Source organism: Podarcis liolepis (genome assembly GCF_965112155.1).
Source record: "Podarcis liolepis genome assembly, chromosome: 10".
NCBI classification, from domain to species: Eukaryota; Metazoa; Chordata; class Lepidosauria; order Squamata; family Lacertidae; genus Podarcis; species Podarcis liolepis.
Window position 1 is genome coordinate 18009841 of NC_139562.1, and position 27912 is coordinate 18037752.

The window sequence follows — 27912 nt, forward strand, 5'->3', positions numbered from 1 at the left end:
ATAGTTGAAAAATACTGAAACTGACCTGAATTCAAGTATTACGGTTTCTTCAACAGAAACATCATCAATGCAATAAAACATCACACAGAATATATCGAAACGTAACTCCTTCTCACTTGTGTGGTTTTTTTTTGTTTTCTTTAATTCCCTTGTTTTGTTTTTCTATACAGTTTTAATGCCAACACAATTCACAAATTGTATTCAAAATTAATATTATTGCATTGTTTTTGCATATCTTGTGGAACAGAAAATGCAAAGAGTTACTGATTCCCCTTTCAAAAGCAGAGACAGTGGTATATTTTTACACTCACATGACCCCAGATACAGCTCTCCTGCAGTTATACCAGGAAGTGGAGAACTGTATGAACTTACAAACTTTCAGGCATGCATTCACTCTCTCATTCAGTCCTGTTCACTCATTCACACACCCGCAAATATACCTACCACTATAAAGAATCCAAATCGATCACTCATATGTGCAAGACTATATCAAGTGCATTGCCTACTATCTTTAAATTATAAAACAACAACAAAAAGGAGTTTTCCATTACTTCAAATAAAATTACAAATTCTGGTGTACATAATGGTTGGCAAAACTCTTCTAATATCATTATTAGTTTCTACCCAAATTTCAATGGAGGGAAACAAAAAAAAATTAAATAGTACAACATAATCAAATCAAACCAATTTTAAACATTTGCAAAGGTGAGAAAGAAAACAAAAAGTTAGGTGATTACAAAACTTTGTAAACACTCCGTTCACCCCCTCCCTCAAAAAATAAAATACCATAAAATAAAGTATTCAAAAATAAAAATTAGAACATGCTTTCAATAAAATATCAAACAGCAAAAACAAGGAGAGATCTACATTAGCCCATCACCACATCTCTTTGAAATGGGCAGGTTGCCTGAACTCCGGTTTGACAGAGCTGGCTTCCTGCTCCTTGAGCAGTTGGCACAGCTAGCTGTCTGAGCTCTGATTGGTTGGCAGAGTAGACTGCCTGAGCTCTGATTGACTGGCAGAGAAGTCTGCCTAGGAGTCTCTGCCTTTCCATTAATAAGCATCTGCAATATTGCCATCTACATCTCCTGTACCATTGCCACTTCTGCTTCCTCCTCCAACTCCTCTTCCTCAGCAAAGTGTGGGGATCTGTTGCTGAAGTCTTCTATTCCACTTGCAGATCAAAAGGGCCTTGGCTTTATGGAGATGGTGAGGCTCATACAGAATATGTGCAAAATGATTCTTTTTTGTACAAGCAAAGTTGAAAGACACCCGTTTGATGCAGTGTCCTTTTGGCTAGGGCCATTCACAGGAAGCTGAGGTTTTCCATCACATTCAGGAAGCAGCTGTTGTTCCTTGTGCAGGGACTGAGAAAAGGAGGGATCTGACTCTCCTCCTTTTACTTGTCGTCATTCTTCCTTCATGGACACATGCTGGGGTTGTATATTCACTCCTGAAAAGCTCTTTTACACCACCCAACTCTGCAATTCTTCCTGACGGAAATGAATGAAGAACGCTGTTCTGGTTACTCCAGGTCACGAGAACAGTGAGGCACTTCTGAAACAAACCCATTAGGAACATTGAAACAAATTAAAAAACCAGCATCACTTTCAGCCTTGGCAACTACAGGCTGCTGATATAAATCCTGCTGTCCTTAGGCTCCTCTTGACTTTTTCTACAATCTGGGTTCTGGGCTGTTTCCTCTTTCTCTCCCATACAGTCCTGCCCTGGGTCCCTGCAGTTAACAAAAGGCAAGAGGTTGCCATTGGGGCTTGGCTTGCTGTTACCATTGAGAATGTTGTCAGCAGCATTCTCCATTTCTTCTATCGTCAAGTCACAAGCATCAGCCAGCTCTTGGGTTGTGACCTCAATGAACTTTGGATCTTGAGCAAACTGCACCAGGCCTTCCGAAATCAAGACCTTTAAAGAGCCAGGAGATCAAACACAAGAAAGAAAAGCAGAAATCAATTTTAAAATAATAACAAGAGCCAAAGCAATCTGTGGAAATAACAGACAGTAATAATCTGATGGGTAAACCTGGCTTTATAGGACAATGGCTTGGGCCCTATCTTTTCTTCTATGAATGGAGCAGTTAATGTAATAAGGCTGTCCCATTATCTCCTTCCTCTTCAGTCTGCAGCACCCCTGAAAATCTGATTGTAGGGATTGGGAATGGTATTGAATATGGTGTTCTGGGGTTGCTGAATTGACAAAAATATTCCCCCCGCCCAACATAAACTGAACAGCAATTTAGGATCAAAGGCTGCAATCCTAACCCACTTACTTGGGAGTAAGTCCCATTGAATTCATTTGGGTTTACTTTTGAGGAGACATGGTTAGGATTGCACTTTGAGCCAATTTTGTTTTATTCACTTGCTAGTATAGATAAATAAAGTGAAATACAAACAGTATTTAGAAAAAAAGTAAATTTGGGTTTCTCTTGCTTCAAACCTACACTACTGGCCATTTCTGCCAGAGATGCTACATGCTAACGTATCTCCTGACAGCTTCCTGCCTACAGTACAAATGCAGTTTAGTTCATTTAATAACTGTAATTTTATTAAACTACACTTCTGTATATTTGTGCTAGCAGATAAAGCTTTTGCTTTATAGAACATTCTGGTTATAGGAATAGAATAGCAATCTTGATCAAGAGGGCAGGCTATAATTGTGGGGATATTAATGTCCTTGGACAATTATGTAAACATTTTAATAAACCCCTGCCCTCAGGCCCAACCTCCCTGTTTCTATTTGACAAACTTTATATCCTACATAAGGAATTATTTTCCTTTCATACATTTACTGTTAATTACTTTTGTAAATGGCAAAGAATTCACAGGGATCTCAAAAACCGCATGACTGGGATAAAAACTGGTGGTCTTGTTCAGATTAATGGTCTGTCTAAGAATTGTAAGAGTTTTGGATTCATCTAAAGGAAAAGTAAGCTTAACCTCCTATATTTGTGTCCATGAAATATAATGTATTGCATAGAATACATGTAACTTTGGGGCCTGATCTCCATAAGTGTCATGATTGTTACATCAGTTACCAATACCACATCAACTTACCGCTTCAACAAGGCTGTTAGCGCTGCCGTGAAATTGTCTGCCACACTCTCTGGTCTGACTGGGAACTGTGAGGGAGACCGGCCTGGCTTTTCGAGTGCTGCTAGAGCTGGGGCTATCAGAATACAAGGAGCTGCAATGTATTGATGGGAAGCTATTATTGAGTTTCTCATTGGATTCCTCTCCTTCAAGCCGCAAGGTTTTAAGAGGCTGCTGTAACCAATCTTGTATACAGGGTGTGGCAGGGGGTGTGGCACATGACCGAGATGATCTTAGGGGTGAATGGCTTCTTTGAAGAAGAGGACTCAGGCCTGCAACTGCTAGTGCCTATAGATAGAGAGAAAGGAGAACATTGTACATGATGATGGCTGCAAGTTGAATCATAATATGAGAAAAGAAACTATACAAGCTGACTTAGAAAAAAGGTTTCTTAAGGTAAATAGAGGAGTATATGGTAGAGTTGTATGAAATTATGCATATGGTAGAAATCGACAGGGAGAAAAACCCTTCTCCCTTTCTCATAATACTGTAACCTGGGGCCATCCAATGAAGCTGAATGTAGGGGGATTCAAGAGAGACAAAATAAAATACTTCTTTACTCTGCATATACAGTTGTACCTTGGTTTTCGAACAGCGTAGTTCTCGAACGTTTTGGCTCCCAAACGCCACAAACCCAGAAGTGACAGTTCGGGTTTGCAAACTATTTTGGAAGCCAAACGTCTGACAGGGCTTCTGGTTGGCTGCAGGAGCTTCCTGCAGCCAGTCAGAAGCTGCACTTTGGTTTCTGAACGTTTTGGATTATATACAGTACAATGCAACAATTGAACTGAAAGATCACAAAGGCAACAGTAATTGCTAAACTCTTGTTTTTCAGGAAGGTACAGGTGGCATATAAGACGTAATTGATAAATCAGCATTTCTGGCCATTGCTGTCTGTCCCCAATCCAGAAACAGCTGAGTTCAGAAGCATACCTAGTGAGAGTGTGATCCCATAGTTAGATGTTCACTGATGAATGCTTACCTGATGATGTACCACATGCAAGGGCACTGCTGTCTTCTGTGGGACTTCCGTACCCTGATTTTTCTGTCTCTTAAGACACTCCAGATGAAAGGATGCTCTTCGACCTGCAAAGCCAGTTGCACAGAAGTGTGATAATATTTTAAGCTGCTTTCATAACACAATTAGGGGTGGAACTTCATGTAACATTTTATGATGCAAACATAGGTTCTTATTTGTATATTTGCCTTGTATCACTAATAAAGTTAGAATCCAAGACTGGAAATAAGCCTGATTGGAAAGAAAAAGGGGGTGGATTTGCAGGAGAAAATCGGCAAATACAGAAAAGGTTAAGCATTTTCAGTTGGTTCCTTCCTGCTGCCACATTCAGATACAGGTTGGAGACCGATCACATCTCTTTTATATGAGATGTGATTTTTGGCCTGCATCGCACTGAGATGGCAAACCTGTGTCTGGACTGCACTACATTAAAATGCAGGTGGAGGCTGACATAATGTTTGGATGGGGAATCACTGAAGAAAGAAAACATGCTGTCTGATAGAAGGGTTCCAATCTATCTTTCTCCCTAGCGTGCCTAGTTTTACATATGTCAGAATTTTTAAAGGGTATTTTGGGGGGTAGTGAAATATTCTGTCATTGGACTATGTACCTGTTGTATAAGTAGTACAGTTGAGAAAGGTTTACAACCCCATTTGCTATTTGAGAGAATTAGAACTATTCTGCTTTGAAAAAGTTAAAACAGGCAGCCTAACAATTCCCACAGCTGCAGAATATTTTTTTGTAGGTGCCAATGTTTTTCAAATTGGCTGAAACCCAGTACTCCCAACACGCCCATGTAGTAAAAATGCTTGCGGTTAGAAAATCTGAAGAGATATCGTTTCATGTTTGTCATATGAAGCTGGAATTATTACTTAGTGATGAGGAATGCAGGAACCCACTCTTTGGAGAGTATCTAATGTTGTTTTCAGGTGGAGTTAACTGTCTGTGTTCATCATCTTTACATGAGAGCCTGTAATGGAAAAGGACAAGTTAGCTTCAAATGAGGACATGGCTCCTATTTGAGGTATGAGTTAGTACAGATTGGAAATATATTGTCCCATCCGGCAACACGTAGGATGATTTGTGCTATTAGGACTGGAAGCTAGGATAAGAGTCTAGGGTCAAACTGTGCTATAGTTGGATGGAGAAAAATGGCAGTGTAAGTATACTCTTAGCCTCACTCCCTTGCTTGAAATACATGGGAACTCTGGGATTTTTGCTTTATGAGTTTGGAGTTGCAGGACGCCCCCCTCCCACAAACCTAACAACCCCTACTTGGCTGCAATAGCAAAATACTCACATTTCAGTTGGTACCAGCTTTGGTTCACCACAGTACTCAATTTCTTCATTCAGTTGCTCATCATATTTCTCTTCCTCTTGACAAGTCTCCTCCTCACAAACAATAGCCACCTGACTGTCTCTGGAACAGGATCTAATGAATATAAGAGAAATAGAAATAGTGAAGGCAATGTAGTGTAGCAGGAACCCCCCCACCCCAATCATTCTGTTTGTACAAACTTCACACACACTCACACTCACACACTACATACGCCGCATTCCTGTTATAAATTCATAGAAAAATCAACCATACATCGGATTTGCACTGTTCCATTTTATTTTACTCCATGTGACAAGGACTATCGAAGGGGGGTGGCTTGGTTCTGGTCAGCCATAATCCCTTCACCATCCCAGCACATCCACAGGAGCCCTGCCCAGTTGCTATGTCAACCCTGATAATCCCAGACAGAAGACAATCAGGATCACAAAGAACTTGCATATGGTAGTGGATTCAGCATGGACTGAAACAAAGGACAATAATCAGACCTTCCCTCTGGGGGCAGGAAACTGCAAACTCCCCTTTGTCTCCTGGAAGTGACTCATGGGCAGGGGGAAAGCAAGAACCAGCCAGGTGACAGGACACCCAGGTTACCACCACAACTCCTCCCTCAACCCCTCCTTTCTGTAATGTATGCATGATGTCAACCCCTTCTGTAATGTATGCATGATGTCAACCCCTCCTTTCTGTAATGTATGCATGATGTTTCTGGGGGTGGGCTTGTCCTAGAGGATGGGAATTTCAAAAGTTTTTATAAGGTCTTGCACACCATCTTTCTGGATCTTTCCTCTCACGTGCAAGTGAGGGGAGCACCCTGTCACGACAGTCTTTCTTCAATAAAGACCAAGCCTACAGGCTGCTGATTTGCTTCAATTTACTCTGGTTGGTGTCTTTACTTTTTGTCCAAGGGAGCCCTCAGATTTTTCCGGTAACAGTTAACAGTTTGGCGACCACGAAGGGACAAAACCTTTGTTAATTTGAACACAATTGGCAAGTTAACTGTTAACTGTTACCGGAACAGTGCAAATCCGATGTATGGTTGATTTTTCTATGAATTTATAACAGGAATGTGGCGTATGTAGTGTGTGAGTGTGAGTGTGTGTGAAGTTTGTACAAACAGAATGATTGGGGTGGGGGGGTGTTCCTGCTACAGTAGAAACACATATTCCTTTTGCATTATTTTATAACACATCCATTCAAAGAAAACACACAAAACATAAATTATGAGAAAAGTGTGATGCAGTCCTTACGTATAGCCCTTAACTTTGTCATAATTAACATGGACATTTTGAGATGGGTGAGGGTGGGGACGAAAAGCATGTACTTTAGGCTTCATGTTCTTGATGCTTGTCCATACTTCTGAAATAGAACTTTTGCGTCACTTCCCAAAAGTGACAACTTTTTAAACCACAACTTAGGAACTTAGGAAGTGGTATATAAATAAATATATTAAATAAATAAACTCCAAGATACAACACTGCAATCTTAACTGTAGAAGCTTGGAGAAACAGACCTGAGATACAAACTGATTGATCAAGCAAATGTTTATGTAGCTTATTCAGGGCTTATATATGAACATATGACACTGTCCCCTGTTGATGCTATACTGAGATATAACTGCTGAAGAACTTGCCTATAAAGCAAAGGTAAACTGTAATTGGTGTCCACAACCTATATTGATTACTTAAGCCGTTTCCTATTACTGTTACTTTACATTTATCAGTTATCAGTCTTTGGTGGAAAAATAAAATCTTTCTACGTTAATGTGAAATAACAGCATTATTTTGAACTCATCACCACTGAATCAGACTGGACTAATCATTTCATACTTAAAAATGCATTGAAAGAGCAGAAAAAAGACTTGGGGGGACCAGATTATATGGTATGCTGGAGATTCATGATAGGTCTCCCAGTTTTAAAAGAACAAGACCTTAAATGAAGTCACAGGAGACCACAAATTGTTCAGAGCAGTAGTGGGGCAGGAGGGATTTGTAATATTCCTACACTGTTTTGAATGCCCCTCAAACCTACTATTTGCCTTTTGTGGTGTAAAGTATAAGTCACTATTTGTCTCCACAAGGCAAATTACAGCTCTCTCTCTCTGGGTGTTATTCTAGCAAACAGCACAGGTGAAAGGTCAAACATTTATTCCAGCTCTGGTGCCACTCTGAATAGATGAGGAGTTCCCCACAACTACTATTCAATATTTTTTAAAAAGGAATTTAATTTGAATTTGCCTGCCTGTGAAATTGGCGAATAGCAGACAGGCTTTGGGAAGCATCACTTGAGCAGCAGAGCCAACTGGAGACTGCCTGCAGTCTCCACTTAGGTTTGCTTCCCAGGGTTAAAAAGGGGACACTTCCTCATCCAGCACAGCATTCTGCTGACTGCCACCAGGTGGGCTGATTGAACTGATAATCACCCAATGCCCAGGCCAAAGTCCACTTAGATCTGTAATCAATAAAGTTGTGGCCTGTTTTGATCCAAGAACATAGTCCTGTGTATGGTATTTCTTTCATGTTCATAAGGCACCAGGCAGCAGATTCACTGCGCTTGAACATACAAGCACATTTCTGTAATTTTTTAAAGAAAGTTGGAAACTTTCAGAGCTCTCCCACATAGTTTGTAGCTTGACCTGAGCACGCAGAATTAGTTGCAAAATGACTTATAAGTGCTCTGCATAACTCATTCAAATTAATTTATTGTACGTCTATGCCCTACATTACAACAAATTACGGTAATCATTTATTTGTTCAGTGATGTGATCTCTTGCTCTCTCACTAGGTCTGTCAGTACTGAAAATAAATAGTTTATATTTAATATCAGTCTATAAAGTAACTTATATCCCAAGTATGTTAAGAGCAGGAAGAGAAAGACCTACCGCCCCAGTGTTTCATAGTAATGTGTCCTAGTTCTTCAGGGAAGTATAGGAAGGAAAAGAAGATCAAATCAGGAATATAGATGGAAAGGAAAAATAAATAAAATATATTTGGATTTCTTTTGGATTTGCAGGAGAAAGTAGAAAAATAGAACAATACTAGTTCTTGCAAAAGCATTTGTCTTGCAAAAGAAACTTGACTGCTCTAGACTTAGTTACATTTATGTAAATAGATGTAAACTCATCTGAAAATCAAAGAATGAGTTATATTATGAATGATAACTACCATTTCTCAAATGCTCTCTAAAATTAACCAAGGACTTTATTGCTAAACACTGAGATTTTTAAAAATATGAGTTTGAAACACATTGCATTTGCCAAAATGTTGCCCAGTGTACTATGACAGGGCTATGTTAGCAACAGGGCTATGTTAGCAAGCTCACTTTCCATCAGTTCAAAGCAGAGGTGTCAAATCATCTTTACAGCAGATGCTTAGTTGTTGTACTAATACTTTTCTACTAGACAATAATGTTCATTTCATCTCTATTTGAGAAACACAAACTCTCTCAAGTCTTGTTCCTATGGTTATTATTTCATTCCCCAGATCATATATTACGCTGGGACCTGCGTGGCTCTTCACATATATGGATGGCCTACAAATGTGCAAAGAGCAAAGGAGGGGCAAGAATGCAAAATATAAATATCCCTATATTTATAGGAAATAATATAACTACTGCTACAGTTACTGCTTTTTACCTTCTGCAGCCAAGCTTCCAAGGAACTTCTTGGATCCGTGCAGTGGGTGATAGAGGGGTGCCATGGCCTTCCACAGTACTGACAGTGCTGGGGTAGCTTGGTGGGCTGGAGAAGCGACTCAAGGCAGTGTTGTTGGCATTGTTGATGTTAGCATTGGAGCCGGATGATGAGTAGCTGCTTGGAGTGAAAGTGGAATCCACAAGCTTCTCATGGGATGGGGATTCAGTGTCTCCCTGATTGCTGCTAGATTTATTGATGTGCAAAGGGCGCTGAGTGGTGAATGTCTGAGGGAATGAACTTCTGCCATCACTTTGGTAGTAACCGACATGATTTCCAAACAAGCCACCTGCTCTCTGTGAACAAAATCAAAAACATATTCTTAGTGAAAATAAAAAAAAATTTCCTTCCAGTAGCACCTTAAAGACCAACTAAGTTAGTTCTTAGTGAGTGGGTCAAATAGACACTTCCAATGTATTTATTTTATGCATGCATGCAGTATTGTTTGAAATGAGGCATGGTCATTATTTTCACCAATATTTCAAGCAGGACATGAAGGGAACCACTCTCCCATTTATGATTCTCAGCAGCTGGTGTTCAGAGGCATACTGCCCCTGGCAGTGGAGGTCGAACATAAGCTATCATGGCTAATAGCTATTGATAGCTTAATTCTCCATGAATTTGTTTGATTCCATTTTAAGGCTGTCCCAAGATGCACCACAAAGCCCTGGCCTACTTCTGGAACATCCAAATGGCTCGTGCTGTTGACATGCTATCCTCCCAAAAGAGCAGAGCTAGTCATCAATCCAGGTGCTTTTTAACAGCCACTGAGTAGACTTCCTTCACTGATATACCTCCTGAAGCATAACTATATCAGGGTGCATCCTCTTCAGGGCAGTGGCAACTTGTGCAGGCTTTATAGGGTCCCTAAGGCCATTTACATTAAGCAAGACAAATTTTAAGCCTCCATAATTAACTGCCATCTAAGGAGAGAAGTGAATGAGGTTTCATCTTGTTGACACCAATCTAGGGAGAGAGAGAAGTGCAGACAAGCTGCTCCCTAAAGGTAAAGGTACCCCTGCCCATCAGGGCCAGTTGTGACCGACTCAAGGGTTGCGCGCTTGTCAGAGTTGCTTCCAGATCCTAGCTCACAGAGGATCACGCTAGCCAGCGATCATTAAATAAAAGTCTTTATTGAGTTACAGTTTCCATTCTCAAGCTGCTGCGTGCAACTCTACGTCTTATGCTTAGATCGGCGAAGCTCCGTCTGAGTCTCCGCCCCTTGTACACCAACTTAATATCCTAGCCCTGCTCCACCTTTTCCGCCTGACTGTTCTTCTCTGGGTCCCTCTGCCCCCCGGGGTCTCTTCCTTCCGGGATTCTTCTGACGCTGACCCCCCGGACCCTCCTGTCTCCTTGCGCCGGGCTTTAGGACCTGGCTCCCTTTCCGGGCTGCCTACTGCGCCACCTTCCTGTGCATTTGAACTTGGCGCGCGCGCCCAACCTTCCACCTTCCGTCTAACCGTCTCTTCGCTCCCCGATGGAGGTGTGGCCACTCCTGACTCGTGCCCTCCCTCCTGTTGTGAGCTGCCAGCGCTTGATCCCTGGCGCCCTTCCTCTTCCCTGCTCTCTGGCGGTGACGCTGGTCCCGATTTCCAACTGCTCCCCTCTGAGTCCCCTCTGGCTCTATCTTCCTGGGGTGTCCCCCTAGTCTCCCCCCTTGCCCTGGCCACTGGTGCTCCTTTCTGTGAATCTTCTGATTCACTGGAAAGACTCGGAGATCTCGGGTCGTCGTCATCACTCATCTTTTCTTCTGCCTCCTCCCCCTCGCTCTCTGTTTCCTCCCTTGCCCTCGCCTCTGCTCCTGAACCCCTGACAGCGCTCATCTCGCTCAAAAGGCCGGGAGCCAGCGCTTGTCCGCAGACAGCTTCCGGGTCACGTGGCCAGCGTGACTAAGCCGCAGCTGGCGAACCAGCGCAGCACACGGAAACGCTGGATAGCAGTCCCTATTTATCTACTTGCACTTTTTGGGGTGCTTTCGAACTGCAAGGTTGGCAGGAGCTGGGACCGAACGACGGGAGCTCACCCCGCCGCGGGGATTCGAACTGCCGACCTTTCGATCGGCAGGTCCTAGGCTCTGTGGGTTTAACCCACAGCACCACCCGCGTCCCCCAGCTGCTCCCTAGTACATTGTTAAACCTAAAGAAGCAATCCACCCCCCAAACAACCAACCTTAATTATTGATCTGACAGAATCAGGGGACATTGCTTCTTGTGGGATATAACAGATTTATTTGATTTTTGTGATTTGATATGTTAGAATATGATCTAATTCCATAGGCCAATGGAGGTTTTTAGAAAAGTACTTACTCTGAAAATATCATCTTCAGAGGCAGCAGAAACAGCTTCTTTCATGGCCTTGTCTAATTCTTCTTCAGCTGTTAAGTCTCCAGAGATTGCCCGTCGAATTTCTGGTCCAATATCATGTAATGTGCGCAAACCAGCCTGTAAAATAGTATAATTTAGCACATCAGTAGGTTAGAGAAAAAATAGTGAAACTTACTTGGAACTGGGCACCTAAGAGCTACTGAGCCTCAATGAAATGGGATGTTGTGGTGGTGGGGTGACCAGCCTCATATAGCCAATGGACTTACCGTATTTTTCGCCCTATAGGACGTACTTTTCCCCCTCCAAAAATGAAGGGGAAATGTGTGTGCGTCCTATGGGGCGAATGCAGGCTTTCGCTGAAGCCTGGAGAGCGAGAGGGGTTGGTGCGAGAGGGGCTGGTCTCCCGCGGCTTGCGGAGAGTTGCCTGTTCTGGGGGCTGGGGTCGGGGGAAGCTCGGGCTTCCCCGCCCCAGCCCCACGCCGGGGAGGGGGATAAATTTTCCCCCCTTTATTTCCCCCCAAAAAACCTAGGTGCGCCTTATGGGACAGTGCGTCCTATAGGGCGAAAAATGCGGTTAGTCTAATTAATGCGTGAAGGAGTCAATGTCATAGAGTAAGCTGTCCTGTCAGGCTTAGCTATGTCACTTCCCCTTACCTTAGGAGGAAATAAGCCTATTCTAGCTCAGAAACTCAGCAGGTTTGAGCTGGTAGCTCCAGCTCAGCTGCATGTCTCTCACCAGCTACTCTTGAGGTCCTATACCAAAAATCTATATAAAAAAATCCAATATGGAACTTGAATTTTAACCTAGTTATTTCTCCTTAGTAAGTAAGACATGTGGAGAAAAGCTCTGCTCTCTTGCCCTACATTTTGCTTGAATGAACCAGGCATAACAACCTACCAGTACAAAAGCACACACCAAGTTCAGTCTGGCAACAACATCAAGAAATATCAGTTCCTCAGATAGGCACTTACCCATATTCCCAGGAGATGACTACCATCTCCCCCAACTTCCCTAAAGGTGTTTGCAGATGTGACCTGTGCTCTGGCTAAAAAAATGCCAGCTGTCACTCAACCCAATATGGAAAGGAAAACCTTAAAACATGGACTGTGCCCATGCAGGTTTTGGCCACTCATATCGGGATCCTTCACATCAGGGTTTCTTGTCCCTCATTGACCATCATAACACTCTGCAGCTGGCATCTACACTGCATTGTTCACTAGAACAGAAGCCTTTTTTGTAAGTCACATAATTAGGTTAGATAGCTTTGAACCAACAAGTTCCTGTTATTTTAAATATTCTGCATTATCTGTTTTCCCTCTTCCTTCTTCGTTATTCTTAACTAGCGGTTGCGTCCTTGCTTGCTCCACTTGCCAACCCCACTGCCACTTCCTCCACATTATACCCCTACAGGATCCCCTTCCCACCTCATGCAACTACAGGTAGCAACCATTTTGTGTGAGTGATTCACTCCTGGAGGAGGAGGAGGATGAAGGAGGTTACCATGGTCATGGTCTGTGCAAGCAGTGTGGACAAGCGGAGGAGGGAAGGGAAAGGAGAGGGAGGGAAATGGGTGCAAAGCGAGGGTACAGAATGGAAGACAAAATTATATTCTGTTAGTGAGGAATTCTCTGCTGGAGCATAAGTTGGATACTGAGTCCGCATCTCTTTTGTCATGGTTATGCAGATGCTGGCGCCCACTCACAGAAGTTCCTCATTGCCTACCCAGAGGAGAAATGCCTGTCTTTTGCCATGCTAAGGCTTGCTCCCATCCTGCTTTTCAAAAGGAAGAGGCAGGGTTGTAGAATTTATTGGATCAACATTTCAATTCATGCTTAGCCATTTCTATATATAATAGATTTGTGCATTATGTAGTTTGGAAGAAACAGAAACCCACGTTTGAGTTCTTAATCTGGCAGCAAGGGCCAGGACAGTATCCCTTTAGAAGCAATTTATCTGACCTCCCAGATTTCACCTAACCTGGGACTTATAGCGGTTAATAGGGAGTGTGGTGGCAGCAACCAGACAGTTGGGGATGCAACTGGCATACATTGCAAAGCTGTTGTGCAAGTAAGGGCATAAGTAGCCTCTTCTTGCCTCTCCATTGCTAAAAGCTAGTTTCAGTTTTCACTTTTAAGCAAAAACTGGCAAACTACATGACTGCAGAAGCTTATTCTAATACTGGAGTAGATAAAGGTAAAAAAGGTAAAAGACTCCTGGATAGTTAAGTCCAGTCAAAGGCGACTATGGGGTGCGGTGCTCATCTCGCTTTTCAGGCTGAGGGAGCCAGCATTTGCTTTTCAGGTCATGTGGCCAGCATGACTAAATCGCTACTGGTGCATGGAGGAATGTGACAAGTGCCAGAGCACACAGAACACCATTTACTTTCCCACTGCAGCGGTACCTATTTATCTACTTGCACTGGTATGCTTTCAAACTGCTAGGTTGGCAGAAGCTGGGACAAAGCAACAGGAGCTCACCCCGTTGTGCGGATTTGAACCGCAGTGGCGTCGCAACGGGGGGGGGGGGCAGTGTGCCTTGGGTGCCATGTCGGGGGGGTGACAAGAAGGCACCCCGCGGGGGCTCAAGCAGCCATCGCGCCACCGCATGTGGAGGATCCTCTGTTCGTGGCTGCAAGCAGAGGATCCTGGTGCTTGCAGCAAACCACTATGTACAGTGCATGTGTGGTGCGACATGCATGCGCTGTATGTAACGCCGCCGCACAAGCGCTGTACATAGCGGTTTGCCGCCAGCGCTGCACAGACGGTGGGTGGGATCCTTCCATCGCCACTACCGCCACGAATGGAGGATTCTCCATTTGCGGCTGCAGCTGCAAGCAGAGGATCCCGGCACTGTCCGTACGGCACTGGAGCACTGCCACCAGCAACCCACTATGTACAGCGTATGTAGCAACGCCACACATGCACCGCACATAGCGGTTTGCCGCCCCAGGTGTCATGACACCTTTGTTTGCCCCTGTCGAACTGCCGACCTTCTGATCGGCACGCCCAAGAGGCTCAGTGGTTTAGATAAATGGGAGTGTCTATTAACGTATCATAGAAATGAAAAGCCTGTGAAAAATCAAAGCTTGTTCTGCATGAGCTGAGCACAATCAATAAAAAGTACACAAAAGGATACCTGGTATAGCCATGTCTTGGAGGGGCATAAAGCTGGCATTCAATGGGGTTTTAGTCAGAATACATTTAAAATTAGGTCTGGGACTCATCAAATAGGATGTTGTACCTCCCCAATGTTCCCACAGTTTGAGATTCGTTGGTTTATATCTTTGGTGGAAAGACTATGGAAATGGTGGATGTGGTGGATCAGTAGCATAATATTAAGCAATATCTGTTTCTTACCTGGAGGGAAAGAGCATTCCTCTGTGAAGGTTTGCCAACAAGGCCCTGTTCTTTGCGTTTCTTGAATTTTCGGAAATACTCTTGAATCAGGAATGTAGCATAAAACTTTCCAACTGTTACCTCATCATCTAAGTTTAAAAGCATAGAAGAAGCTGAAAACAATTATATTTATTTGTTGATTTCTCATTCACCAGGACATAGTTATTTACTGGTGGTAATGTCCAGCCAGGCAAGTAGTTATTCTCATATACTGTAAAGAGAAGCTAGGCTTCTCTTTTCCAAGTAATTACAGAGCATGTTACAGAGTATTTAAAAATATATATTTTATTGTTCCATGTTTAACATGTAAGCAGAATGGAAAGAGGAACAAATAATGGTAGGTAGAAAGGGAGATTGTATACATATCAGTGTACTTATTTAAGTGTATAACTGATAACAATAGGGAGTAGCTTTTCATATATCTTATCCTAAAATGCACATCAGAGTTTGTCATGTGTATCTAAATGCCTTACATAGTGTTCTTCTTTTGTTTCCAAAAGTACCGTATTTTTTGCACCAGAACACTCACTTTTTTTCCTCCTAGAAGGTAAGGGGAAATGTCTGTGCGTGTTATGGAGCGAATGCCTGCGGGTGGCGGCGGGGGGGGGATCTGCTGCAGTCGTGAGCAGAGGATCCATGGTTCCCCTTCCTTCCCTCCTCCGTGGTTACAAAGCATGGATCCACATGGATCCTCAGGATTTTTGCATTGGGCTACTCCAAACTCACTGTCAGATCACATGTCTGTGGCCACAGCATGAACCACAAAAATAATATATCCACTATTTCATTTAGAATATTTTTTTCTTGTTTTCCTCCTCTAAAAACTATGTGCGTGTTATGGTCTGGTGCGTGTTATAGAGCGAAAAATACGGTAGTAAGAAAAATACATTTTTTCAATAAAGTTGTCTATATCTGTTTGGCTGCTCTCAACTGTTTTGTAATATTTTCTGTTAATGCAGATTTCTATTCACTAATACCCATGTACCAGAGGTTCAGCTTGTCATTTCCCATTCTTGGCTATTACAGTACTTGTCTAGCCATCGCCATCATAAATAATATTTCTTTGCATGGAAAAATATTGATTTGTCCTTCAGTATTAAATACAGAAAAAAGGTGTGCTCACCACCTGCTGGGGGCACAACCTGATCCAACAGCTTCATGCTGGTGCGCTTCCAAATCTTTTTAATTATTGCACGCAGCTCTTCATTTGCTTGCTCCAAGTTACCTGCCAGAAGAAACAGTAGCCCGAGAAGTAATTTTAAGACAAGTCTCTCAGAAACATCTTTGATTCTAGCAAACACAATTAAGCCTGTACAAAAAAATGAAGAAAAAAAACTTTTTGCTGGCTTTTATGACCTGCATAGCATGGTGTGAGAGACTGCATGTGGATAAAGCAGAAGGGCATGCATTTTATTTATTTATTTATTGGTGAATATACAAGATGTACATAATAATACAGTGGTACCTCTGGTTACATACTTAATTCGTTCCAGAGGTCCGTTCTTAACCTGAAGCACCACTTTAGCTAATGGGGCCTCCTGCTGCCGCCGTGCTGCTGGAGCACGATTTCTGTTCTCATCCTGAAGCAAAGTTCTTAACCCGAGGTAATATTTCTAGGTTAGCGGAGTCTGTAACCTGAAGCGTATGTAACCTGAAGCGTATGTAACCCGAGGTACCACTGTATATGCAGTTATGTAACCATATATTGCAAAGCTTGCAGTATTAATTGCAAAAGCAAAGTTCACAGAACACAAGCACTGTTGCTTAAATCCACCTTAAAACATGGTAAAGAAACTATTTATCAATAAATACACATTTTGCTGTCTCCCTTCTCTAATTGTTATCATATTAGTCAGTTTGACTGAGTAAGCCATATCTGATACCTTCAGACACCGCTAATCAATGAAAGCAGGGTTGTCTTTTTCTACTGCTGCTATTGAAAGGTGAGTTACCATTTTCACATTTTCACCTAGCATTTTGTAAATCCAAACAGAATAAAGAACAGGTCAAATGGAAGGTCAGTACCAATGATTTTATTGATTTCTACCATAACAGAGTCCAAACCACTTAATGTTAGGGGAGGACAAAAAAAGATGATACAGGCAACACCACACTCGCGTGAGTTCAAGTCACATGTGACTGCACACACACACAGTTTTTGGCATCGAAAAGGGGCGGAACAGGCTGGAATGGGGTGGGTCAGAATGCGGCAGGAAAATCCCCACTTGCGTACAGCCTAGTAAGGAACCCCCAACTCCTTTCTTCAGATTGGGGATAGATTTGACTGAAATGGTGTAGTATTAAATACTACCTACTCACTGGACCATAAAGAAGGCTGATTGCCGAAGAATTTATGCTTTTGAATTATGGTGCTGGAGGAGACTCTTGAGAGTCCCATGGATTGCAGGAAGATCAAACCTATCCATTCTGAAGGAAATCAGCCCTGAGTGCTCACTGGAAGGACAGATCCTGAAGCTGAGGCTCCAAGACTTTGGCCACCTCATGAGAAGAGAAGACTCCCTGGAAAAGACCCTGATGTTGGGAAAGATGGAGGGCACAAGGAGAAGGGGATGACAGAGGACAAGATGTTTGGACAGTGTTCTTGAAGCTACCAGCATGAGTTTGACCAAACTGCGGGAGACAGTGGAAGACAGGAGTGCCTGGCGTGCTCTGGTCCATGGGGTCACGAAGAGTCGGACACGACTAAACAACAACTCACTGACTTACAAATGTTTTCCCTTCTGGTTATGCACAGAGCAGATTTTGGGATCTGCACTCATAAAAAAATCCTAAAACTTCTGTGAGATTATCTTTTCAAAATCAGGTTTCCATGTTGCTTGATACAAATTACTACAGCCACCCAACACTGCTGTGAGCTTGTGCATTTTACCATAAAAAAATACTTTTGAGGAAACAATACATATGTGCTAAGGATTACTTCTCTCTCATTTCCCAGAAACTGAGAGAGTATTCCTTAGCACATATGTATTGTTTCGTCAAAAGTATTTGTTTTTCTGGGAAATGATTTATAATGAATTGAAAAAAAATTTCAAAATGTTTTTTGTTAAAAAAACCAGAAGCTTTCTTTATAGGATTAATAGAGGCTGAACTACCCAAAGAGCAGAAGAGGATATTTATGTATGCCACAACAGCAGCCCAGATCCTGTTAGCTCAAAGATGGAAGGAAGAAATGATACCAACAAAAGAAGAATGGCAAATGAAACTTATGGACTATGCAGAGATGGCAAAACTGACAGCAAAGCTCAGAGACCATGATAATGAGAAGTTTAAAAAAGAGTGGGAAACATTTATTGTATATGTGCAAAAATATTATAAACAAGCTGAAACATTAACAGGCTTTAACTAAATTCTTGCAATTACCAGAAATTTGGATAATTAAGGATATAATAATGGGTTAAACATAGATATGGAAATGCAGAAGAATTTGGTATATATAAAGAACAAGAAGTGGAAATGGAGGGAAGTAGCGAGATTTTAAGAATCTCGCAAGAGATAGTGTTGAAAGGATAAATGTATATATGGGGAAAGGGAGGACAACCTGTTTTTGATGTTATTTGTGGAATTATCACTTATTGTGGAAAGAAGAAATCAATAAAAAATTATTTACCCCCCCCAAAGGAATACTCCTCTCTCATTGGAAAGGTTGTGTGAAGACAATCTAGGGATTCTTAGAGTGAGAAATACAGGGGAAATAACCCTAGAAATAATATAATGATAAAGCCAGGTCTAACATAGTTATAATGTTGAATACAGATACATCCAGGAAGAAAAACTGTAGCGCAAATAAAGACTCCATTCAGCAGGAGGAAGTTTCAAGAGCAGCAAAAACACTAGCAATTAGGGTCAACTTGACCCTTTTCAAGTAAAACTCAAGGCTACTATTAACACATTTGTATAATGTGATTCTTATATAGCTAGAGATTTAAGGCTTTCATGTAACAACAATTGTAGCTGTGGATGCCACTCTGGGCAGCTTCCAGCAAATATAAAACCATAATAAAACATTATCACAGTCATAATGAAGTATGATGAATTAACTGTGTACTCAGTTCTAGTTTTCTGTATTATGAACTTAGCTTTACTACATCACTATATTAATCCTGAAAGTTAGTTGACAGCCACTTTGTAAATGTTAATTTGAACAGGGTAAAAGCAAAGTCATATTTGTCACATTTGACCCATGTATTCTGACATACTGACATGGATGTGCGAACAGCCTTCAGAAAAGTCATATATCTCTGCCAGCCACAAAAGAATGGTGTTATAATAAGGTAATTTTGTACATGACTGCACACCTGCCTAAACTGAAGAATTAATTAATTTGTTATGAATTAAATTATAAGTCATTATAGGTGTAAAAACCATACCTTAAAAATGTGACTAAACTGCTTACCCCAGTCACTAGATGTCTGTCTAAATATAAATGGCACTTTGGTCTGTATTTGTCTTTAGTCCTGACTCACTCCAGACTGCTGCTGTCCATGGCCCAGCCTCGATAGTATCCCACACAATCATACTGCACCTTAAAGGTCTTACCTTCTGTTTTGATCCTCAGTGCTGTTCTGACCAGTGCAAACAAAGTTGCATTAAACATGACAGTCCCATCACTATTTAGTGGCATATTCATGGACACAAGGCGCTATGAGGATTGAAAAAATAGAGAAAATATTATGCTGAATGAACTATATTTATTCATATGCTTTTCTCTTATCAGGTTCAAGATTAACTCAAATACTGCTATACCCCTTACCCCCAGGTTCTTTCTTTTTTGACTTTTGAATCTTCCTGGACAAACTTGGTATATTGCATCCAAAAGTGACCATTTCCAGAAGTTTTCATGGAAAATGCTGCATTGTTGTCCAGCTACCAACAGACTAAATCAGAAGTTCTCAAACTTTCTATTCCAGGGTTCATGTGAGAGGGCTGTAAATTACTGAGACTTACCAGTCACTAAAGGATGGAGGAGACAGAGATATGTCTCTGTTAATTCTTCTCAACCTCTCAGCAGCTTTCGATACCATCAACCATGGTATCCTTCTGGAGCGACTGTCTGAACTGGGGGAGGGGTGTGTGGCACTGCTTTGCAGTGATTCCAGTCCTACCTGGGTGGTCATTCCCAGAGGGTATTGCTTGGGGAATGCTTTTCAGCCCTGTGGAACCTTCAATGTGGGGTTCCACAGGGCTCGGTCCTTACATGCTGCAGTCACCTCTCTCACCTTGCTCTCTGGCACATTCTCACACCCACATGGGCCTGTGCAGACACATGCAGGCAGCTGCTGAAGCTGACAGTAGTCCAACCAAAAAGTCTAGACAGGAGATGGCTGCAGCACTGAGGCCTACCTAAAATTGGGCTCAGGGTTATTTATTTACTACATTTATTTGCAATCTGAAAAATATGATACCAAAGGAAAGGGGTTGGAGGAGGAAAAAGATAAAGGTTGGTGTCCTTTATATTTCTGAAGGAGTGCCTCCTCCCATATCAACCTTTCTGTGTATTAAGATCATCAGAGGAGGCCTTCTCTGTGTACTACCTTTAGGAGAAATACATTATATATGTTCAAAACAGTGCCTTCTCTGTATTGGAACCCCCATTCCCCAAGGAAGGCATTTTAAATTGCTGTGGATTTTAATTTTTTATATACACTGCCCTGATACACATTTTTGGACAAAGGTGTGATATACCGTATTGGCCCGAATATAAGCTGCACATTTAAAATTGGAGGGAGAAAAAGAAAAAATACCCAAATATAAGCCGCTCCATTCCTCGCTGCTCCTGGCTGCATACTGGGAGTGGGGGAGCCGTGCTCTCTCCCTTCCCGGCCTTGGGAAGCTTTTAATGTTTGATGTACTTTAATATTTTTTTGGAAGCCGGCAAGAGTGGCTGGGGAGGCCCAGCCAGATGGGTGGGGTATAAATAATAAAATTATTATTATTATTATTATTATTATTATTATTATTATTATTATTATTATGGGGTGGGTGCCACTTTGCTGTGCTCCTGGCACTGTTTGCCCCACACTCCTGGTTGCATACCATAAGGTTGTGAATATAAGTGTAACTTTTCACAGTCAGAATTTGGCGGAAAAGTGAGGCTTATATTCAGGCCAATACGAGATATATTCTTAAAGCAAATCGACATCAGTTCACATTCCCTCCCCATAGTGGGTAGGTCTGATCAGAACACAGCAGCTAAGGGACATGTTGACATTAAACTGGAGAGGCAACATTATCCAAGTTTTGCCATATCCTAAACACCAGTTGCCACGAGAACCATAGAATGCATAGTAGGGACTAATGTCTGGATCTAGTGAGAGGTTTCAAACAAACAGGGCTTTTTTTCATCCGGAACTCAGTTCCAGCACCTATCAGATGGGTGCCATTGCCATAATAAGAGAACAAGGGAGGTGAGTTCCGGCACCTTTTTCTAGAAAAACAGCACTGCAAACAAAGATTAGATTCTGTTAATGTGATCGCCTTTGTAAAAAGAAAGAAATGTCATACCTTGCAAGCTACCCGGTGAGGACAGAGTTTCCCAAAACCCAGTGGAGGCTGTATCCGACGGAGCAGTGTCACCACATCTAGGTGTTTGATACGTCCCCTATAGGAGAAAGTGCAAAAGGGACGTGTCAGTTAGGAATACAGGACCAGATTTAACTAACTCATTGTGGTAGTGAGAATCAGTGCAAGGACTCCTGCTAGTGCAGTGGGGCTGTTCTCATCTTCTTGCCCCTGGCACCTTCCCCTCATCTCCTCTAAGAGAGTTGAAAGAACCCCCAAAATAGCATGCAGGGGAAGGATTGGAGAAATTGTTGTGTCTGGCAGTCAGAAATGCATGTGCAGATGGAACAATCATCATAACATGACACTGAATTCCACCTACACTATATGAGTTTATCTGAGTCAAATATAATCCTGTGAGCCTGAGTGCCTTCACTGCTAAGGGCCCAAGTTGCATGCCAGTTCCCTACTACTGGTTTTTGATTAACCCAGACAATTTTTTTAAAAAGTATCTCAAATATGCTGTGCATTCTGTGTTGGGAATGAAATACTAAATCTGAGAATTGTTCATTTCGAGTTTTGAGAAGTTCATATTGAAGAATTGGGATCTCAGGCTCTCTGGCCTAGCTTTGCCTTCCTGTATCACCTTATATTTTCGGGATATTTTCCAACTGTTTCTGTATGTGTATAGCAAATTCTGTTGTTATTTTTATTCTGGAGCTAGTGCAAGCTGTAACAATTGAATTCTATGCTGTGTCTGTTGCAAAGGAAGCAGATACAGGCTTTGATTTAGGGCCTATACCTTATGACGTTAGTTTTACAAAAACCAGGGCATTGCAACTAACTCTTGCTTTTAAGTTGCAGTGATGTAAAACACTTACAATAATATGGGTTTTTATTGAATTGGTAGGATTTTACAACAAAACGTACTTAAATCAGTTATCTCTTAATTCAGAAAAACCAATGATTTGTGCATCTGCCTCTTTCTAGGACTATAGCAGAGTAGTATACTCCCTCTGACTTTCTAAGGGACTTTATCCCATGATGTAGCAGCATGCACTGTGGCACTGAAAATAAACCTGCTTTCCTAGTCTAGTGAAACTAGGACTATAAATTTACTCCTGAAAAACTCACTTTCTCTAATTCAATAAAAGCCTCTATGGTGAGGGATGGGCAATGTTGTGCCTTCCAAGTGTTGGTGATTCCAACTCACATCAGCCCAGCCAGCAAGGCCAGTGGTCAGAGATGATGGGAGTTGGAGTTCAGCAACATCTGGAAGGCACCACATTGGCTACCCCTGCTCTACAGAATATCCTTTGTAAAGGAATAATGCATTTCAGGTTCTAAACACATTTAGTAAGAAAAACAAAAGAGAAGTTAACTAACACTAGAATGCAACTGTGCAAATATATGCAATTATGAGTAAAGACTTCCACCTGCATTCTGTATTCTTAAATAATCTGGCTATGTTTTGCTTATGCACTGTAAAGGATAAAGGTAAAGGACCCCTGGATGGTTACCGTATTTTTCGCTCTATAACACGCACCCGACCATAACACGCACGTAGTTTTTAAGTGGAGGAAAATCCGTAGGCATGCCATCTGTAGGCATTTCCTCCATAACACGCACAGACATTTCCCCTTACTTTCTAGAAGGAAAAAAGTGAGTGTTATGGTGCAAAAAATACGGTAAGTCCAGTCAAAGGCAACTATGGGGTTGTGCCACTCATCTCGATTCAGGCCAAGGGAGCCGGCGTTGGTCCACAGACAGCTTTCCAGGTCATGTGGCCAGCATCACTAAACTGCTTCTGGCACTACGGGACACCGTGACGGAAACCAGAGCGCACAGAAATGGCGTTTACCTTCCCGCCGCAGCGGTACCTATTTATCTACTTGCATTGGCATGCTTTTGAACTGCTAGGTTGGCAGGAGCTGGGACAGAGCAACGGGAGCTCACTCTGTTGCAGGGATTCAAACTGCCAACCTTCTGATCAGCAAGCCCAAGAGGCTCAGTGGTTTAGACGACAGCACCACCCACGTATGCGCTGTAAAAGCAGTTCTGATCAGGTATACCTTCCTTATAACTGCTCTGTGGTGTTGGATATAGAGGTTGACACTTTGGTCCAGATCTTTTGGGTTTTGAGTCCTCATGGTCCTAAATTCAGCTAAAAATAGTGGTCTTTTGTAAAACCTTTTTTAAAATTCTCAAAACAAAAGGATGTTATTCAGCTAAAGTTTCTTCTCTCTAGAGCATTCTCCAAAATTACTTATGCTGCATTCTGGTCAACAATTTATTTTAAGTAAACAACTCTGTCTCCTACCTGCAATAGGGAGGATAATAATACAACTCATTTTACTGAGCTATTATAAGAACAACAATTAGATAATGCATGTGAAGCACTTTCAACACTTGAAAATGCTTTACAAAAGTGTTGTTGTTGTTACTTTTAGCTATGCCACAACTATGGTTTTAGAATAATAAATTCAGTGGTGAATAGACAGAAGTTAGGGCAACTATTCTAAAAATGTATCTGGAACATGGTCCTGGGACTTACTTGGCTTCAGGATCATATTCAGCCCAGATCCGTTTAAACTCATCCAGATGATGAGGACCCAGAATAGACCAATCCCGTGTTAAGTAATCAAAATTATCCATGATAACAGCTACAAAAAGGTTAATGATCTGCAAGGAAGATCAGAAACAACAATAATAGTCAGTATTTCATGCTAGAACATCCACAATTGAAGTTCCTTACCATGCAATTCAGAATTTGAGTTTTTGAAGAAGAAAACTCTGTAAAACATTTAACTGAAAAGGAACCTAGACTTCATTGCTTTGTTTTGAAAAGGAACAAGTAGTAGGTGATGGAAAATGCACCACTAGCTTGATCAAGTTTAAGGCAGCATCCTATGTATATAATCTATTATATAGTTACAAACCTGCATACTCTGTTTAATACAACAAATACTAGTATGGATAAAAGAAAGTAAAATAAAGTGGTAAGCAAGCAAAATTAAAGACCAAGTAATTTAAAAGAGAGATAAATGGTCTATGCAGACCCAGTAGGTAAGAATGACTGACATATTTTGTAGTCTGTCACGCAAAATTTTGCATCCTATGTTTCCAAGTTAAGTGCACGTTAATCACCAACACTCATAAGCTGCTGACATATACTTACTAGGAAGGCACACAGCATGTAGAAACTGATGAAATAAAAGATAGCAAAGCTGCTCCCACAGGAATGTTCACCTTCAGTAGAGTTGTTTGATTCCAAGGATTCAGGGTCACACTTCTTATCTGGGAGGCATGCCAGCATGATTTCCTGCCAAGCTTCGCCAGTAGCACATCTATTGAAAAGGGGTTGATGGGAAGAAGGTAATTCGTCTTTACCACTGAATAATCTAGAGCAGAGCTTTCCAAAGTTTTCATGTTGGTGACACACTTTTTTAGATATGCATCATTTTGTGACACAATAATTCATTTTTACTAGCAAACTGGAGGTTAACCTAACCCCTTTCCAGCCCCGGGAGGAGCACAGGGAGTATTCACACGACACACCTACACACTGCAGATGATACACTATCATGTCACAACACACAGTTTGGAAAGCTCTGATCTAGAGATTAAAGGCTCAGCTAGTCATGTCATTTCTGCTCCACCACCTAATGGGAACTAACTATCCTGCAGCACAGTGTAACTCATGGTTCAAAAGCAGCCACAATGTTTGCAATATTGGACTGTCAACCTATTCTTCAGTTAGCTAGTCATGGCAAAGAACTTTGAGCAGATGCATTTTAGGAGATTTTGGATGTATCAGATCTTAACAAACATTGGACATTTATTGTTGGGCAGGGTATCAAATTGATTGGATCACAGCCCAAGTGTAAGGTGCCTTCTCTTAGACACAGTGACTAACTTCTCCATGATATAGTTGAACCAGGGAAACAAGTGTGAAACCCACCTGAAAAGCAGTAGTACTGCCTGGGGGAAGGTCTGAAAGTTGTTGTTCCGGTTTATGTCTGTGGTATCATTCAGGGCAATTTTACCAAACACCTAGTAGAAAATAGGAGCTTGTAAGATTATACTTCATGCTAGCTATCACATTAATATTCTTATTTATTTTAAATACATAAATAAATAAATAAATAAATAAAATATGGATGCACCCTCCACATTTCAGATATTCAAACTCATTTGTTTCACATCTTTCCCCGGCAATGTTAGAAACTAAGATAGATAGATAATTTATTACGGTCGGAGACCAGCTTATAAAACATACTTGGGGCTACAATCTCAGAAGGAAAACAAATACAGTGGTGCCCCGCAAGACGAAATTAATTCGTTCCGCAATTTTTGCCGTCTAGCGAATTTTTCTTCTTGCGAAGCACGGTTTAAACGGTTTAACAAAGTCACAAGACGTTTTCGTCTTGCGAAGCAAGCCCATAGGGGAATTCGTCTTGCGAGGCAAATCGCGAATGAAAAAACCTTTCGTCTAGCGAGTTTTTTGCCTTGCGAGGCATTCGTCTTGTGGGGCACCACTGTATTTAAAACAATGTACAACAATAAACTTAAAATTTATAAATGCGATAAGCGTATAGACATTTAAAACTTTAAGATAAGCTACTGCAGAGAGATGACCCAGAGTCACCCATGGAATCGAGTTTGGGGATTTTCTTAATGAACTAGTTTGGGTTGGGGGATAGTCTGTGCCTACAGATCTGTAAACAGAATCTCGCAACCATCCGGGTCATCTTATGATCTTTGCCTGACAGGAAAAGGTCAAATTTTTGCTTTTCCGGGAGGTCAGCGAGCCTCACCAGCAGGTGATCAATGGTCTCACTACGTGCCTCTTCATAAAAGGGACATCTCAAGAACAAGTGCTCTGAGCTTCCTATATCCCCACATGAACAGGCACAAAGTCTCTGAGTATATGGGACTTTTTAAAAGGATCCTTCCAGGACCGGCGAGGGCAGAGCCGAGCTTCTGGCAAGTGTAAAAGCCCTTCTTGCATTTTTGGATACGAGAAAGAAGAGATATGCTGCCGGTGCAGCTATATATCTCTCGATTTCTCCAATTTTACAGTCGGGGCACCTTGAGCAGTCCTGTTGTCTCTCAGTGTCTATGATTCTTTGCCTGACCGTAGCTTTTGCCTGGCCCAACCCCAGACTTAGAAGGGCTTGAGGGGCAACACCCAGTTTCTGAAGGGTGTTCAGGACTGCTGTCTGCCAGCCTGACTGGAACTGGTCGCAGAGGATCAGTGGAGCTATTCCTCGGGAGAGCAGATTCAACATCAGCCTACTAGGATATGAAAGTTAGGAGCCAAATGGCACCTTAAACCTAGGTTATGGATGCAACGCCGGAATGTCTAGGCAAACTTTTTTAATAACAATAATACAATGCTGAAAATTAATGAACTGCAGCTGAAATATGTTCATTTTTCACATGGTCTATTCCTTCCCCTGCCCACCCACCTAATATTCTTAAGATGGCCTCTTCTCCAGTCTCTTCTCTTCTCAGAGAGTAGCTGGAAGTGGGGAGGCAGAAAAAGTTTCTTCTTTTCTTTCACTCCGCAGTTTTAATCTGAAATCTTAGGTGCAGTACTGTGGCCAGAGCTCCGAAACTGCTCGCACTCATGAAATCCCCTGTCACAAAATGCACCTAGAACAATGGGAGTTTTGAACACTGTTCCCTAGTACTGTGTAGATATTTGATTGAACTCTATTTTTTCCTTTTCTGTTACTGAATCTTTGAATTTTAAGGCCAGCTCTAAAATTATTCAGAATTGTGTTAAATTCTAATCTGTTCTAAAGCTTCTGTAGCCCTTCAGTTTTTCTTTATCCATATAACTCAATGTGTGTTTTCTCTCAATTTACAAATGACATTGTCAGGGAACTGACATCAGAGCATAGCGGAGAGGCGAGGCTCCCAGATTCTGCAGGAGAGGGGACTAGTAAGGGAAGAGAGAGAACGTCCTCTGGGGAAAGAAGTCCAGGTGACACCAGGAAGAAGGGAGAGGCAGAGAGCAGTTCGGAGGGGAGGCTCTGAGACTCTTCCAGTGAAGTCAGTGGGGAGGGTGGAGGACCACCACTCGGCACGCCCACTCTGCGCAGAAGGCTTCTGCGCAGAGAGGCGAGGCGAAGGTTGTCCGTTAAGGAATTCTTATGCTGGAGGAAATTTAGGAGACGCCCACTCACGGATTCTGCTAGTGACTGAGCAGCAGCGCAAAGGGCTGCTCAGTCAGGGAAGGACACAACCACCCCTAAGCAGTTTGGAACGGCTGGAGGTTTACACACAAGCAACCCCATTTCCCGTGACAGACATTAATACAAATATTTTTCAAAAATAAGTACAGAGGATTACAGTGGTTTAGTTACAAAATTTGAGCACAAGATTACACATTGTATGTAAAATTACAGGGTTATTCTGTAAGGTGGAGGTTGGAGCTGTGGGGATAAACGGACTTGAAAGGAACATGAAACAAGATTTGGAACACCCCATAGGCTTCACCTTTAAGTACGGAG

General features: G+C 42.0%; 1 protein-coding gene and 1 long non-coding RNA gene across 20 annotated transcripts in view; one reads left to right on the forward strand and one right to left on the reverse strand.

Moving 5' to 3' along the window:
* LOC310687142 overlaps positions 1-27912 on the forward strand; it is a 136978-nt gene that overhangs the window by 16810 nt on the left and 92256 nt on the right. The window lies entirely within an intron of this gene.
* CACNA1C (calcium voltage-gated channel subunit alpha1 C) overlaps positions 117-27912 on the reverse strand; it is a gene marked incomplete at its 5' end in the record, with an annotated part of 445655 nt that continues 417859 nt past the window's right edge. For 7 of the 9 annotated variants that reach the window (XM_083461732.1, XM_083461735.1, XM_083461736.1 and 4 more), the window contains 15 exons: positions 117-1920; positions 3069-3392; positions 4087-4190; positions 4995-5092; positions 5423-5554; positions 8340-8372; positions 9093-9445; positions 11459-11593; positions 14834-14961; positions 15996-16097; positions 19430-19532; positions 21395-21491; positions 23946-24073; positions 24570-24738; positions 25353-25444. In XM_083461732.1, the coding sequence (XP_083317858.1) occupies positions 1624-1920; positions 3069-3392; positions 4087-4190; positions 4995-5092; positions 5423-5554; positions 8340-8372; positions 9093-9445; positions 11459-11593; positions 14834-14961; positions 15996-16097; positions 19430-19532; positions 21395-21491; positions 23946-24073; positions 24570-24738; positions 25353-25444 (2295 nt within the window). In that variant the 3' untranslated portion in view covers positions 117-1623. The remainder of the gene's footprint in view (positions 1921-3068; positions 3393-4086; positions 4191-4994; positions 5093-5422; positions 5555-8339; positions 8373-9092; positions 9446-11458; positions 11594-14833; positions 14962-15995; positions 16098-19429; positions 19533-21394; positions 21492-23945; positions 24074-24569; positions 24739-25352; positions 25445-27912) is intronic. The other 2 variants (XM_083461734.1, XM_083461737.1) reach the window with 1 other exon arrangement.